We start from the raw sequence: 15747 nt of genomic DNA on the forward strand, positions 1-15747 counted from the left end.
TAAACCTTGATTGATTGATTGATGATATATGTAAGTATATATGTAATGTAGTAACGGGCACATTTATAATAACATTTAATATTTATATACCATGATCATTTTAGGCATACGCGGCACATTATATTCAAAAACGCATCACGACGTTTGCTTTTTTTCCCCTTCATCACTGATTTTTACTCACTGCAGACTTTATGAGCGCCAACAAACATAATAAAACATTGCTTGCTGTACAATGTCTGCTGTCATTAGGATGCAGACTGCTAGGATGTTCATATAATCCCATTTAGATGAAAAATGTCTCGTAATCCTCACAAAGAAACGGGGTTGCAGGGGTGACAAGCGCCTTTTTGTGTCATTCTTGCCAGTTCCAGGTCCTAAATGGCTATCAAAGTGTCCCAACTTATACATTATATTCTCAGCCATCTACTTTCCAGGTGAGATGCATGATTTATAATCTAGAAAAAATGTACAGGGAGCAGGGAAGCGAGGAAGCAGCAAACCACTCGATGATGTAAACATAAGGACACAGTAAGTGATCACGTTGCCGCTATAAATAGTTTGTCTTTTAAAAACAATATCACTAATACTTGGTTAATATTCAAGTCACGGAATGTAAATTGAGTATTGTTGGCACTTTTTGAATGGGTATTTATTGGATTTTAGGAGCGAAATAAAGGACCTCCCATTGGCTATGCTGTAAGTGGACTTTTATTTACGTTTATTTAATATTTAGAATGCATTAAAAAAAAATCCATTCGTCGTCATGTCTTTCATAATGATTGTGAACGACAGGCAAAATTCCCAAAAAAGTGCAGTTCCCCTTCAAAAACTGTAATTGCTGCCAAAGGTGCATCAACGTAATCACCAAATGCTGTGAATACCCTTTTAAATTAGATTTTTTTGTTTTTTAATTTTTAATGAACTTGTAAATTTAAAAAAACATTCTCATTATGTAGTATTGTCTGTAGAATTTTCAGGACAAAAATGAATGTATGCTATTTTGGAATAAGGCTGTAACATAACAAAACATGGAAAAAGTGAAGCGCTCTGAATACTTTTTGGATTGACTGGATGTCTCTCAATTAAGTATAGGAAACATTTTTGGAGTAGTTGTCATGTGACAGTCATGTGACTATCCCAGGATATAGATTTCCCAAAATGGCAACGTATCAGGTAAACACATGCTCCTTTTCAAGAGATTATTCATAAATCCCTTTTTAAAGGTACAAAATAAACACTCATCCTGAATTCAACGTGTACAATCTGAAAACGAAACCATCACGCAGGCAGATTTACAATAAGACCCATCAAACAAGAGAGGGTATGAACCCCAAAGAGCCCTGATCTTGAAATATCCAAGCCCGGAATATGTGATTATTATTTATTTAAAAATTGACACAGCTATATTTGGATAACAATTGACAATCTTTTTGAAAATCATAATATTATTAACAATAATGATAGCAATAAAAATATATTACCTCATTCTGTCAAACCTCTAACAGTTAAGTACTAGGGGTATAATGGTACATATATTTGTAATCTGTTTTTTTGGTACGCAACTTTTAGATACAGATTAAAAGTGAGAGACGGGACGTGTTTATTGTGCTACATGTCAATGTAGTATGTAAAGAAAAATGGCCGGCAGCTCAGACTCTGGCTTATGGAAGTCATGACTCGCAATAGAGCCAAGGAGAAGCCATTGCTTGAAAAAGCACTTATGTAATGTTTGGGGCACTTTGCCAATCTCAACGGACAAACAAGTAGATAAGACAAAAGCAATGTGCCACAGTTGTTCATTGTTGGAATTGCAAATTAACAAATAAAACACAATATTTTCCTGTTCAAACCTTGTGCACTATACTAAAAAAGGAATTTTGTAAACTATTATATATTTTATTTTTCTTAATCATATGTCATTTTCATTTGAGAGCTTTATTTATTTGCTAGAAGCTTGCATTGTATATGTTCCATTTTACAAATCATAAGAGCTGACAAAGGTGATCAGTTTCATGTTTTGCATTTTGCTCCTGGACTGTAACAAAACTAAAACTGACCTTAAAACCAAGGTAGGTACCAAGCCGTGATGATGACGTACCGTTACACCCTAGTACTTACTTGGGTAATTGTAACATAACAAACAGAACATACATCAGTGTCTTACAAGCTTATGCCTTCAGTTCCACATAGAAGAAAGTACTGTTCCATCTGTCAAAAATATGATGGGACTTATGGCAGACATATCAAACAGCATAACTGTATTTCATGTGAGAACACTAATGGGATGTAGGGGAACACAAATTGTATTTTTGTTCAACTTACCACGCCTCAGCGATCGGTGGGCTAACAAAATCAAGTGGAAAAAACAAGTTTTAGTTACATGCTGACAATGGCAAGGACACAAGTTAATTAAGAACAACTGACAAAGAAAACCATCCCTCAAAAATGTAAAAATAAAACTAACACTTAGTGTTCCAAAAATAATAATCAGAGAATCATTTTTTCTCCTGAGAAACTGCTAATGTGCGTTTGTCACAGTCCACGTGGGGGTTCCTGGCAGTGGACTTTATCTTGAAATAAACATTGCGTGCTTAAACTTTAAGCCAATCAGAAGTCTCTACTATCTTTGTATTAGACAGTATGTTAGAATGGACTTGTACTGATTCACGAACATACAGACTTAACCGTTAAAAAAAAGCAAGTCATGTTTGTATTTTGCAATTTTTGCATCTTTTCAGCTCAGTAGACAGTATTACTTGGAGTGTTGCTGACAAAGGAAACTACATCTGTACTGTATTTACAACTCTGGAACATGTTTGGCCAATCCTCAGGTTATCACGCATTAGGACCTTAAAATTAGTGCATCATCTGAAGCAGTAGAAAACAGATGGATGGAAGAACACTTTGCATGTCCTAACATGGGCCCTCAACACCTGTGTGCGAAATATCTAGACCGGGGTTGTCCAAACTTTTTCCACCGACGGCCGCATATTCGCATACTTAAAAACTAACTGAAACATTTCAGTGTATTGTATATCAGCATATGCTAAGCTTTTTGGAAAAGACAAAAACAACATTATTTTCTTGTGTTACAGGTCAGTGTTGAGCCACGAATAACCCTTAGAGGGCCTCAAAAAATGTATTTGTGTCTCGGCTTTGGTCAGTTGTAATAACTTTTCCACCACCTGTGGCAGTAATGACAATATCAAACAAACAGAAGAAGTTTGGAGCTAAAGTTATAGAAAAGTTTTATAAGTGCAGAAAATATAACTAAAGTTGTGAGGGTGTATTTTAATTTGCACTTAAATTTTATTGACATTTTATTTAAAAAAACAAAACAACGTACATTATTACGATAAATATTGGTTATGTATTTATTAGAATTTATTTTAGCCTTGCATAATTTATTTTTCATCAGTTTTCACAAGTCCATTCTTTAGTATTAGTATTTATTTAAGCCTTGACATTATTATTTGTGATTAACACATTCTTTCATATCATTTGACAAGGTTCTAAACGGTATGTAGGTTAGATATAAATAATGAATATGATTAAAATCAACAGCAAGATTACTAATTTAGTGCTTAAATTTGAGTGGGCTCCGGAGCCCTCTGTAGTGGAAAAGTTGGGCCCTGATATCAAAAAGGTTAAGAACCCCTGTTATAGGTGACCAATAATGTAATGTCTGGACTACAAGCAGCTATTTTTTTCCATGCTTTGTACCCGGTGCTTTATACAATGGCGCCTCTTATTTATTGATTTTTTCCGGGTTCACAAGCTTCACATGCCGCCAATAAATGTATCCTCGTCAGAGACCAATAAAATAGGCGAACGGGTCACGGTGGACCAATGAAATTGTTCACGTTAAATTAAACACACCCACACAATCATTCAGTCAGCCACTTAGCGTGTTATGGACTCACTCTCATCTTGGAGAAGAAATGACAAAATGCCCACAAACAACAAAGACAATCAATCCGGCCATCGAAAAAAAAAAAAAAAAATCATGAATACAGCAGTTTTAATGCGCAGGACGAAGACCCTGCCTAATGACCTCTCTAGTAGGCTACTTTATGTCGTGTTACAGGCACTGTCTTTTGTAAAATTTGTAAATGAACGCAAGCACCTGTGCAAATATTTCATGCGGTTAGACTTGTGCAGCCACTCGATTTACACAATAAATGTTCTCCCAAAATTTGGTGGGTGTGGCTTATACTTAGGGGCCCTATATAGCCTGGAAATTATGGTAGTTGTTTGTGTTGTATACACCTCAATAATAATAAAGTCATTTAAGTTTTCTTAGAACATGTCAAGGGCCGATAAATAACAATCTTCTGGCCAAAAATGGCCCCTGGGCCGGACTTTAGACACCCTTGAATTTGACAATTGGTGTCCAAAGTGTGGCCCAGGGGCTATTTTTGGCCTGCAGCTTGAATTTTGTTGGCCAGCAGCAAATTTCCAAAATGAAATCTAACAAAAAAACAACACAAATGGACGGAAAAAACCTGACAGTTTGATACTAATATCTGATAGTACGCTTTGTCACCTATAACAGTGTTTCTTAATTTCAATTTCTGAATTTCTCAAACGCAAAAATTACGACTTAAGTGGGGAAGCTTTATTTTCATTTATACTTTAATTTTCTTGACAGTTTATTTAAGATATGCATATTATTATCTATTATTATATTAGTTAAAATTTATTTATTTTAGCCCTGTGTAATTGTATGTACATGTATTTTTCATCAGTTTTTATGAGTCCCTTCTTTTGCAGTATATTTGATTAGTATTTATTTTTGTAATCAGCCTGATATTGATATTAATCGTTTTGATGAACACATTACTCCGGGTACTCCGGCTTCCTCCCACCTCCAAAGACATGCACCTGGGGATAGGTTGATTGGCAACATTAAAATTGGCCCTAGTGTGTGAATGTGAGTGTGAATATTGTCTATCTATCTGTATTAGCCCTGCGATGAGGTGGCGACTTGTCCAGGGTGTACCCCACCTTCCGCCCGAATGCAGCTGAGATGGGCTCCAGGACCCGCCGCGACCCCGAAGGGGACAAGCGGTAGAAAATGGATGGATGCTTTCATATCATTTGACAAGGTTTATCTTGTTAAACTGGTAGTAGGTTAGATTCAGTTAATTTGAGTGGGTCCTGGGTCCCTCTGTAGTGGAAAAGGTGGGCCCCGAGGTCAAAAAGGTTAAGAACCGCTGACCTATAACACAAAACTGTCATATAGTTTTGAATACATATAATGCCAGTTTTTAGCATTTTCTGATCTGCAAAATAAAGTATCAAAATGTCCCTCGCATGCTTTGACTTTTCAGTGTGCGGCCCTTGGTAGAAAACGTTTGGACACCCCTGATTATGACACTGTCACCGTCAAGATAAAAATAGTTTTGTGCCACATCAGCTGATTAGTCTAGTGACCACAAAGCAGTCAATGCCCTCACAATAATAACTACTGTGACAAACACCTTAGTGACAGCTGTAATAAAACCAATTTAGCTCGAACGCTCTCTTTGCAGAGGTGCATGAGGTTACAGTGATAACGTTTGTTCTCAGACAACAATGAGGTTGCATTCGCCATGTCAACCAAGGGGACAAGTTGACCTCCAGGCAATTACTCTTTTCCGAGATGGTCAGTGACTGTTTCCTGCTCATAACTCTGGGAAGGGGAACAATTCAGTCCCCCAGAAACAATAAAGGATTTTGTTACAGAAAGATATACAGGGTTGAAGGGAGCGCCATGTCAAACTGTTTCTCGACCAACGATGTGAAACACTCCAATCAGGTGAATGGTCAGTTCCAGTAAGAATATTGCCCTCCAAACTAGTTTGTCTTACCGTTCTTAGGTGTGCGTATGGGGCTACCTAGAGCCACATGGTTATAGTTGTGCTGATGGGTACCTGCAATGACAAAAGCAGCGAAAGATCTGTTCAGTGTTCATGGAATGGTCTGTATCAATCCTAATACAGAATGTTAAAAGCATGAGGGTGATTATGATGGGGTCTTTTTTTGTTTTTGTTTTACTGCAATTCAGACAAACACTTCCATGCATCATTGTGAGAATGCTGCAGTCATGCGGCATTTTACAGTTGTCATGTCCTTTGAGTGTGAAGTATTCCTTTTGTTATGATTATTTTCAATAATCATTATTTTCATGCTGATGGATGCAAAAAAAAAAGATGATGAGAAAAGCAGGAGGTGTGAATCCGCAAAAAGTGTAGTCTGCAAAAACGTTGGTGTTATCCTGCAAAAACAAAGTCAGATAAACAGAATCAACGTCAGGCTAGAGTAAAAAAAAAAAAACACTCCAGGTGAAATAAACATTTAAAAAGATGTGGCTTACAAACAATGTTTTTCACAGGAACCTTGTTCCTATAATACAAATAACAACAATAATACAAAGCCTTCAAAAATCCATGCAGTTCCAGTAAACACAAATTTGGGAGGCAATGACACAACAACAACTCTGCAAGGTCTACATAACAATGAAAGATTCAAGCAGCGTTTAAGTAGCGTATCAGTTTAATAAAAAATGTTTTTTTTATTTTCCAGACTTCTCCTGTTGCATGTATTTTATGGTGTATGCTTGTGTTTTTTTTGGGTCATTTTGGTGGTGAGTCTATGCAAGGCTATTATGACCGAGCAGTGAGGGAAATTGGGCAGCATGCAAAAAAAACATGCATACATCCAAGTCGAGGCTACCTCAGCCTTCTTGGATTGAAGCAAGCAGTTGCAATGGTTAGAAATTAAGCAGAGGGCTGATAGTGTTGTGTTTATTTTGGCTGGCGAGCAGACTTCTGTGTGACTTTAAAGCTCTGGCTGTAATCACCAATCTAGAAACAAAATATATTCATTATAAAATGAACGTAGGAAACAAAAAATGCCTGACTGGCCATTCTAAGGAGATTGAATAATGTTTGATTGTCCCTGCTGGTTGTCTAAAAGACCAATTTGAACACATCAAATTTGGAAAGCAATAAAAAAGTGACATTTATGTCTCGCTAAACAGTCCTTAGTGGCCAGGACATGAATGCAACTTTTATCCTCCCATATACAGTATGCATCCCCATGTCCTACTTAGACTTATGTGCCTCCATTGTGTGCTCATTCTCCTGTATCTACTCATGTTTTTGACACAGGTGTCTTGTTTCTTCATCTTGGTACTGTACTGTGCACTGTTTGTATCACATAAAGTGAGTCCATTTGTAAAGTGCTTTGTTCAGTAGCTTTATTGAAACAAGTTGCAAATATGCACTGGGAATATTTTATTCATGATATTCTGCTTTTTCTACCCTTAACCCTTTCTTTTTCTGGGGTAATTGGTGTGTGGCTAAAATTGCCCATCAAAGTACTGTACGGTGTTTATTAGACCAAATCTTAGGTGGGCACATACAAATAACAAAGCTTCATCATGACGAAAATATATGGGCCATTCACGGCAAAAGGTTCAAGCAAAAATGTAATGTTTTTTTTAATATAATTGTTTTTGATTCAAATTCATATATTTTTACTGTTATGTGTTCCATGAGTGAAAATGTCCATATTCCCTATATGCAAAGTTTGACTTAAACCTACTTCTAAATGAATAGGGCATTTTATAGGGCACAAATCATACACAAAGTGCTCTACAGATACATAATATGACAAGACCACATGAATACAAATTAAATCTAAAACTAATAATGATTTAATTAAAGGGGAACTGCACTGTTTTTTTAAAATTGCGTCTATCTCTCACAATCATTATAAAAGACATGACGAGGGATGTATTTTATTGTTGTGCATTCTAACTTGTAAATAAAGGTAAATAAAAGTCTGCTTTCAGCGGAGCCAATGGGAGGTTCTCTACTTCTGTCAGGACTGGGTCCCTGGCGTGGTTGGTTCTCCCAGAAGGCAACGGAAAATTGGCGCGTGCAAGACGTGAATTTAAATACATGTTTATTTTAACAATAAAAAAGGAATAAACAAAAAGCGCTCACAGTGGAGGTAGAAAACTTGGCTATACAAAACAAAAGACTTGCACAAGGTCACAAAAACTATTAAACAAAACTTACTTGGCATGAGGAGAAAGCATGAAAAAGAGCAGCATGGATCATGAGCGTGAACAGAGTGGCAGGAGTGGGAACGTGATGTCGCCAGAAAGACCAACAGAAACAGAAAGATTTAAATAGTGACATGATCAGTGAAAACAGGTGCGTGACTCAAAACGTGAAACAGGTGCGTGACAGGACAATGTGAACCAGGTGAAAACTAATGAGTTGCTATGGAAACAAACAAACCAGGAAGTGCAACCAGGAACTAAAAAGAGTCCAAAAAACAAACACATGGCCAAAACAAAAACATGATCAACAGACATGACAACTTCGCCCATAAAACCCAATTAAAACATCCAAAAAGTGCCAACAATACTCCATTTACATTTTGTGACTTGACTATTAACCAAGTATTAGTGATATTGTTATTATAAGCGCTAACGCAGAGAAACTATTTATAGCGGCGACGGGATCGTGAGCTTGTGTGCCAATATTGACATGATCGACTGATCAGTTAGCTGCTTCCTCGTTTCCTTGCTCGTCAAACGTTATTCTAGATCAAAAATCATGCCTTTCACCTAGATAGTAGAAGGACGAGGACGTATTCCGACAAAAATACACTTAGTTCCACCCCTCTTTTCTTTGCGAGGATTATGGGTCATTTTTCATCTAAATATGAATATATGAACATCCTATCAGTCGGCATCTTAATGACAGCAGACCTTATACAGCAAGTGATGTTTTATTATGTTTGTTGGCTCTCATAAAGTCTGCGGTAAGTAATAATCAGTGATGGGGTTGAAGGAAAAAGTGAACGCTGAAAGCGAATGTTATAATAAATGTTCCTGTTACATTACATATTTACTGACATGATGTACAGTATATAAAACCTTAATGGAGGTGTTTGGATGTTTATAGGCAGAACACAGTGGCCCCCATATGCTCTATTGTAAGCAGACTTTTGTTTGCATGTATTTACTATCTAGAATGCATAAAAAAATAACATCCATTGTCATGTCTTTCATAATGATTGTGAACAATAGGCAAAATAAAAAAGTTCATCTGCCCTTTTGAAATCAAAGAGTGCAAATATAACACTTTCATATTGCACAGTTAATCAGAAGTGTTTTCTGCGTGGATTTCAACATTGCCAAAGTTTAGGCCTGTCTCACACCTCCTGGAAGAGAAGTCCATATTCTAGGACAGGGGTAGACACACTTTTTGTTTTAGGGGCCACACTGGATTTTGAAATTTGGCCAGCATGTGATGTATTTCAAAGCATATCATATCTAAGAGAAGACTTCTCAAACATGGGCTATTTTAATTATAATACATCTATTTTCAACAATATATCAGAACATCAAATAAACATACACATGGTATTAAAGCAGGGGTGTCAAACTCAAGGCCTGCGGGCCAAATCCGGGAAGATATTTGATTAGTATTAGAACCAGCCCGCAGGCCACAGCCGCCTGCTGCTGTTTTACGCGCATCAGTGTCGGTGCTAAGGAATTTCAAAATCAAGTCATAAAAATGGGGTCCCACATTAAATTTTTGGGGTCCCACTTTTTTGTAACCGTTTTAAAAACAAATTATAAATGTATGTTTTATCCTGTTATTTCTCACATTCTATATTGTGTTTTGGAAAAAGGTTGTCATAAACGTTACTTAATTCATTAAAAAAATAATACAAAAGAAAAAAATGTGTTATGTATATGTATTTTATTCAGTTATAAAAATTCATTCACTTTCTTCCTTCCTTCATGGATCTAAACTTTACCGCTGCCGGTATTTTTTTCTATATTTTATTGTAGTATTTTCAGAATGTCTTTGTTCTATTTTTGGCCAAAGTAAGACAAAGAAAACAATCTGAAGTTGTCTTTATTTTTTAGTTTTAATGCCATGATTTTAATAGTCCTGACCGCGTGTGCACAGATTTTCCTCCATGTGGCCCCTGAGCTAAAATTAGTTTGACACCACTGTATTAAAGGGTTAACACTTACATTCTCTTTCAGTAGGCGCAGTATTGTCGATCACCCTTTTTTTGCCAGTCTGTCAAAGTCTAGTATCAGTTTTGTTGTGGCAATTCTCAAAACAGATCTTTGCTCAATTCTGTTTTAATTCTGGCGGGCCGGATTAAAGGGACCAATGAGCCCGATGTGGCCCTGTTCGAGGAGCATAAAACTGGAACACATTTTTTGTCCTGACTCCGGGAACTAGCAGGAGACCACTCTCGTAGGTGCTTAGAGTCCAAGATGGTTCATGTGGCTATGTCATATGAAGATGAGAGATCAGAGATGTACTTACGCACTGGACCATGAAAAGACTTGTACACAGGCAGAGCTGTTTTAATGTCTATTCTCTCAAGACAGGAAACAATGCCAAAGCTCGGCAACATTATCGTGAGTCCTCTGCACCTAGCTGCCACATACTGTCTCTGGCCATATCTCTTAGTATGCAAGACAACAGTCCAATCAACACCAACAGTCGGCTGTGGGAAGCAGAGTCACTTTTCTGCAGTTCGCACATAGAGAGGAAACACGTTTCCCTATCTGGTCCATTGTCATACTGTGCAGAAGCTTTTGTGGCCGATCGGCAGTGGCGCAGACCAGGCTGGACATGGCCGTGTGGATGTGTGTTTTAGATGAAGGATGGGAGCTTTAGTGAGCCCACTGCTCGGAGAAAGTTGATGAATGACAGCTATTCTCGGGGGTGTGTAGGAAATTGTGCGCGGCTATCATTGTCTGTTTGTACGTCTACATGAGAGGGGGAACAGATAGATGGAGGACCGCAGTCGCAGGGAGTTGGGCTTGTGACACTTCATTTGCTATTTGCTGCTGTGCCTGTTTAAAAATGCATTAGAGGCGACTGCTGAAACATCCATTTACATCTTTCACACAAGTGACAGAGGACGGGGGGGGCGGGGGGGGGGGGCGACACACTCGCATCATGTGTCTCAATATTTGCAGCGTGTATGGAGATAGATGACACACACACTTCCTATGCTATGTATTATTTTTCTCTCTTTGAAACTTGCAACAAATTATTAGACTTACAGTACGTAAGGGGTGTTCAAACATTTACCCGCATACACAAATATTAAAGGTCGCAGGGACTCTTGATACATTTTGTACATTAAAGATGATACAACCGATATAATGTTGATTGATCTATGCTAAACTATCTGGAAATAAACATCCATATCTTAGCTTTGCGTTGAATGTAATTAGTGTAATATCTAATGAAAATATGCTTGTAATCAGATATTTTTTCAGATCAGTTCAGTTTCAGTTTATTTCGAACATGCATACGATGCAATGTAATGCATTACACAATTCCAATTGTTTCATTACAGCACGTCCGAAAAGGAGTAGGAAGAAGCAGTTTATTTAATCCTAGCCCTTTTCATACCATAGCAATTTTATCCTATTTCCTTGTTCTCTGTAACAGAACAGTGAACAAATAAATAATAAATAAATAATATACCATAATAAGCAAACAAATATTAAAAACATAAATAATCTTTTTCTCAATTAAAACAAAGAAGAAAAAAAGGGTTCAAAATGTTCATCATAATTCTTGTTTTGTGTACTTTGTGAACACTTGTAGTTTGAACAGTCTCTTAAACTGAATCATATTGGTGCTTTGTTAGATTTCTTTGGTTAATCCATTCCAAAATGTAATTCCACATACACATATGCTAAAGGTTTTAAGTGTTGTACGAGCATACAAATGTTTTGAATTAGATGTTCCTCTAAGGTTATATTTCTCCTCTTTTGTTGAGAAGAATTGTTGTACAATCTTGGGTAGCAGGTTATAGTTTACTTTATACATAATTTTAGCTGTTTGCAAATGCACCAAATAGTTGAATTTCAATAATTGTGATTTAAAAAATAATATTAAAATACATTTTGATAATGAATTTAGTTTCACAATACACCAAGGGTAACATATTGGCATCCTGGTCTTTTGGTTATGGTTATGGCTATGCTGTTAGTTTCTTTTCGAACATGCATACAATTACTTTAGGATTAGGACGGTATACAGAGTATGAATACAATATAATTGGGTCAGTCCAAAAGGACCGTTAAGATTCTGGACAAATGAGATGGCTGTCTATTTTTTTTAATCCAGCTGTCTGCTGTCACATTCACTTCAGCTGCCACTGCTACGCATAAGGAATAATCACAAATAAGGAAGCAAAATCACAAAAGTTTGTAAACCAACAATATTTCCTCCTCAAAAATCACACACGCTAAAAAAAGTTAAAAATTGAACACAAACATAATGCTCACATGTTCTAATAATTTTTATTGTTACTATACTAACTAACATGTATGTTTAAGTGAAAGGAATAGTGCAAAACAAGCAAATATATACAAAAAAAATAAAAAATACTTCTAAGTGTCTTCAAAGTGACAATGTAACAATTGTAAAACAACAATGTACAATTTTATGTTATATTTTTGCCAGGGTTTGTTGTGTCTGTTTGTTTGCAACATTATTCAAAAAGTTATAGACAGATTTTGACGAAATGTCCAAATAAAAAAAAAATCCTCTTATGTTTTTTTGTATTTCTCCTTCTTCAGCCCCAAAATAATGACTTGTACCTCATCTGATTTAAGACGTTTCCTGAAAGTTAGATGAAAATCTGCCTGTAACTTTTTGAGATATCTACAGTGAAATGAAAGAAAAAGAGAGAACACTCTTGTCGGTCTCCACTATCTTTGTCACGGCAGAGCCGCTATTATAAACCCACAAGAGAAACATAAACATAAGGAAACGTAGTAGAAATAATTCGGATCAGGCCCAAAATCTAATCAGTTGTTCCTTATCTCATTTCGAACATTTCCTGAAAGTTCCATTAAAATCCACTTGTACCTTTTTGAGTTATTTTGCCAACTGACAGACAGACAAACCAACGGCAACAAATATATAGCTCATTGGCGAAGGTAATGATAAATTGAATTGAAATTTTGGTGCAGAATAACATACGTGTGTGTATGGTCAGCATTCTCACAATGAAGCAACTATTTAACGTCATCATCATGGCGCCGATGAAGGCTGCCTCGGTGCTTTCGTGCGCTCTGTTATGTTTGTTTTTGTACATAAATTGTGTTTCCGGGTGCTCTTACACCCGTGAAGAGCTACTGAACATCAGATCCATCCTCCCTATGGACTTGTTACCGGTCATCTTAGCGTCAGCTGCGGATTTTGTCCATTCTGCGATCAAAAGAGGGAAACCGCATCGACGAGGAAAGAGAGCGGGCGCACTTGTCCGTCTTCGCGGACGGGGATTACGCACGCCTCTACCAGGCATCTTCCTCTCCAACGTCCGCTCACTTGCCAACAAGATGGACGAGCTAGCGTTGCTGATGAGAAGGAACAAGGACTTCTCCTCATCCTGTGTGTTGTGTTTCATGGAGACTTGGCTGAGCGCAAGTGTCCCGGACAGCGCGCTTCAACTGGAGGGCTTTCATCTCCTCCGCGCGGACCGAGACGCGGCGCTCTCTGGCAAAAAAAGAGGCGGGGGACTATGCTTCTTTATCAACAATAGCTGGTGCACAGACGTGACTGTCATTTTTAGACACTGTTCTTCCTCTCTGGAATATTATTTCATCCACTGTAAGCCCTTTTACTCACCGCGTGAGATTGTTTCATTCATTCCCGTGGCTGTTTACATCCCGCCCGGCGCGGACGTGCGTGACGCTCAGCGCGCGCTCGCAGGACAGTTCTTACATGTGGAACGGTCTTTTCCTGACTCTCTTGTTACCGTGCTTGGTGACTTAAACAAGGGAAATTTGAGCCAGGAATTACCAAAGTATAGACAGTTTATTACATGCCCGACCAGAGAGGAGAACACGCTGGATCACTGCTACACTACACTGAGCAAAGCTTTTCATGCAGTCCCGCGCGCTGCTCTTGGACTATCAGATCACGTGATGGTGCACTTAATCCCTTCATACAGACAGAGACTGAAACTGGCTAAACCTGTTATGAGGAACATTAAGTGTTTCACCGCCGAGTCTGTGGACGAGTTCCGTGCTTGCTGGGAAACGACAGACTGGGAGGCAATTGGAGCGGCCACGAACAATCTGGACGAGTATACGGACACTGTGACCTCATACATACAGTTCAATGAGGCGCGCATCATTCCAACACGCACCAGGGTTTGTTATAACAACGACAAGCCCTGGTTCACACCCAAGCTCCGACAGCTGCGCAAGAAGAAGGAGGCTGCGTGGAGAAGCGGGGATCGAAGTACATACAGAGAAGCGAAGTACCACTTCACCAGGGAAGTGGAGAAAGCTAAATCTGTGTACTCTAACCGTCCACAGGAACAGTTCCGCTCCAATGATTCTGCGGCAGTTTGGAGAGGTCTAAGGGCCCTTACGAACTATAAGCCCAAAACCCCCCAGGCCCTGAATGACCGGACTCTCGCTCAGGGCCTCAACACACATTACTGTCGTCATGAACGGCCTTCAGCTCATCAAAGCCATGCTCCCCCCACCATCACCCTCCCCACCAATGCCAGCACATCATTAAAGGAGTTAAAGGACTCAAAGGACTCCAATGACATCACAGGACTCCAAAAACATCATAAGACTGTAAAGACCCTCTCCATCAAAGAAGAGGATGTACGCCGGCAGTTCTTGAAGCTGAATACGCGGAAGGCCCCCGGGCCGGATGGTGTCTCCCCCTCCACTCTCAGACACTGTGCGGACCAGCTGGCTCCTGTCTTCACTGACATTTTTAACACCTCTCTGGAGCTATGCCGCGTGCCGTCCTGCTTTAAGACCTCTACCATTGTCCCTGTCCCCAAGAAAGCACGGATCACAGGACTAAATGACTACAGGCCGGTCGCGCTGACGTCTGTGGTCATGAAGTCCTTTGAGCGCTTGGTCCTGCCCCACCTCAAGGACATCACCGCCCCCCTCCTGGACCTACTGCAGTTCGCCTACAGAGCCAACAGGTCTGTGGATGATGCAGTGAACCTGGCCCTCCACTTCATCCTGGAGCATCTGGACTCCCCAGGAACCTACGCTAGGATCCTGTTTGTGGACTTCAGCTCTGCCTTCAACACCATCCTCCCTGGACTGCTACGAGACAAGCTCTACCAGCTCAGCGTGCCCAACTCCCTCTGCAGTTGGATTAATGACTTCCTGACAGACCGAAGACAGCACGTACGGCTGGGGAAGATTGTCTCGGACAGTCGAACCACAAACACTGGTACTCCTCAGGGCTATGTACTCTCCCCCTGGCTCTTCTCCCTGTATACAAACTGCTGCACCTCCAGTCACCAATCCGTAAAACTGCTCAAGTTTGCGGAAGACACCACCCTCATCGGGCTCATCTCGAATGGCGATGAGTCCGCCTACAGGAGAGAGGTGGACCGGCTGACGTCCTGGTGCAGCCTCAACAACCTGGAGCTGAACGCCCAGAAAACAGTGGAGATGATCATGGACTTCAGGAAAGTCACAGCCCCACCATCCCCCCTCACCCTGATTGACTCTCCCACCCCCGTCCCCATTGTGGACTCCTTCCGTTTCTTGGGCACCACCATCACCCAGGACCTCAAGTGGGAGCCGACCATCAGCTCCCTCATCAAGAAGGCCCAGCAGAGGATGTACTTCCTGCGGCAGCTGAGGAAACTTAAGGTGCCGACAGAGATGCTGGTGCAGTTTTACTCAGTCATCAT

At 39.4% G+C, this 15747-nt stretch overlaps 1 protein-coding gene across 3 annotated transcripts in view; it reads right to left on the reverse strand.

The window, feature by feature from the left end:
- Positions 1-15747, reverse strand: part of LOC133655868 (protein shisa-6) — a 202139-nt gene that overhangs the window by 28892 nt on the left and 157500 nt on the right. For all 3 annotated transcript variants that reach the window (XM_062056456.1, XM_062056455.1, XM_062056454.1), the window contains 2 exons: positions 5853-5915; positions 2323-2343 (listed from right to left, as the gene is read on the reverse strand). In XM_062056456.1, coding sequence (XP_061912440.1) covers positions 2323-2343; positions 5853-5915 — 84 coding nt within the window. The remainder of the gene's footprint in view (positions 1-2322; positions 2344-5852; positions 5916-15747) is intronic.

This window comes from Entelurus aequoreus, linkage group LG08 (assembly GCF_033978785.1).
Source record: "Entelurus aequoreus isolate RoL-2023_Sb linkage group LG08, RoL_Eaeq_v1.1, whole genome shotgun sequence".
Lineage (NCBI taxonomy): Eukaryota > Metazoa > Chordata > Actinopteri > Syngnathiformes > Syngnathidae > Entelurus > Entelurus aequoreus.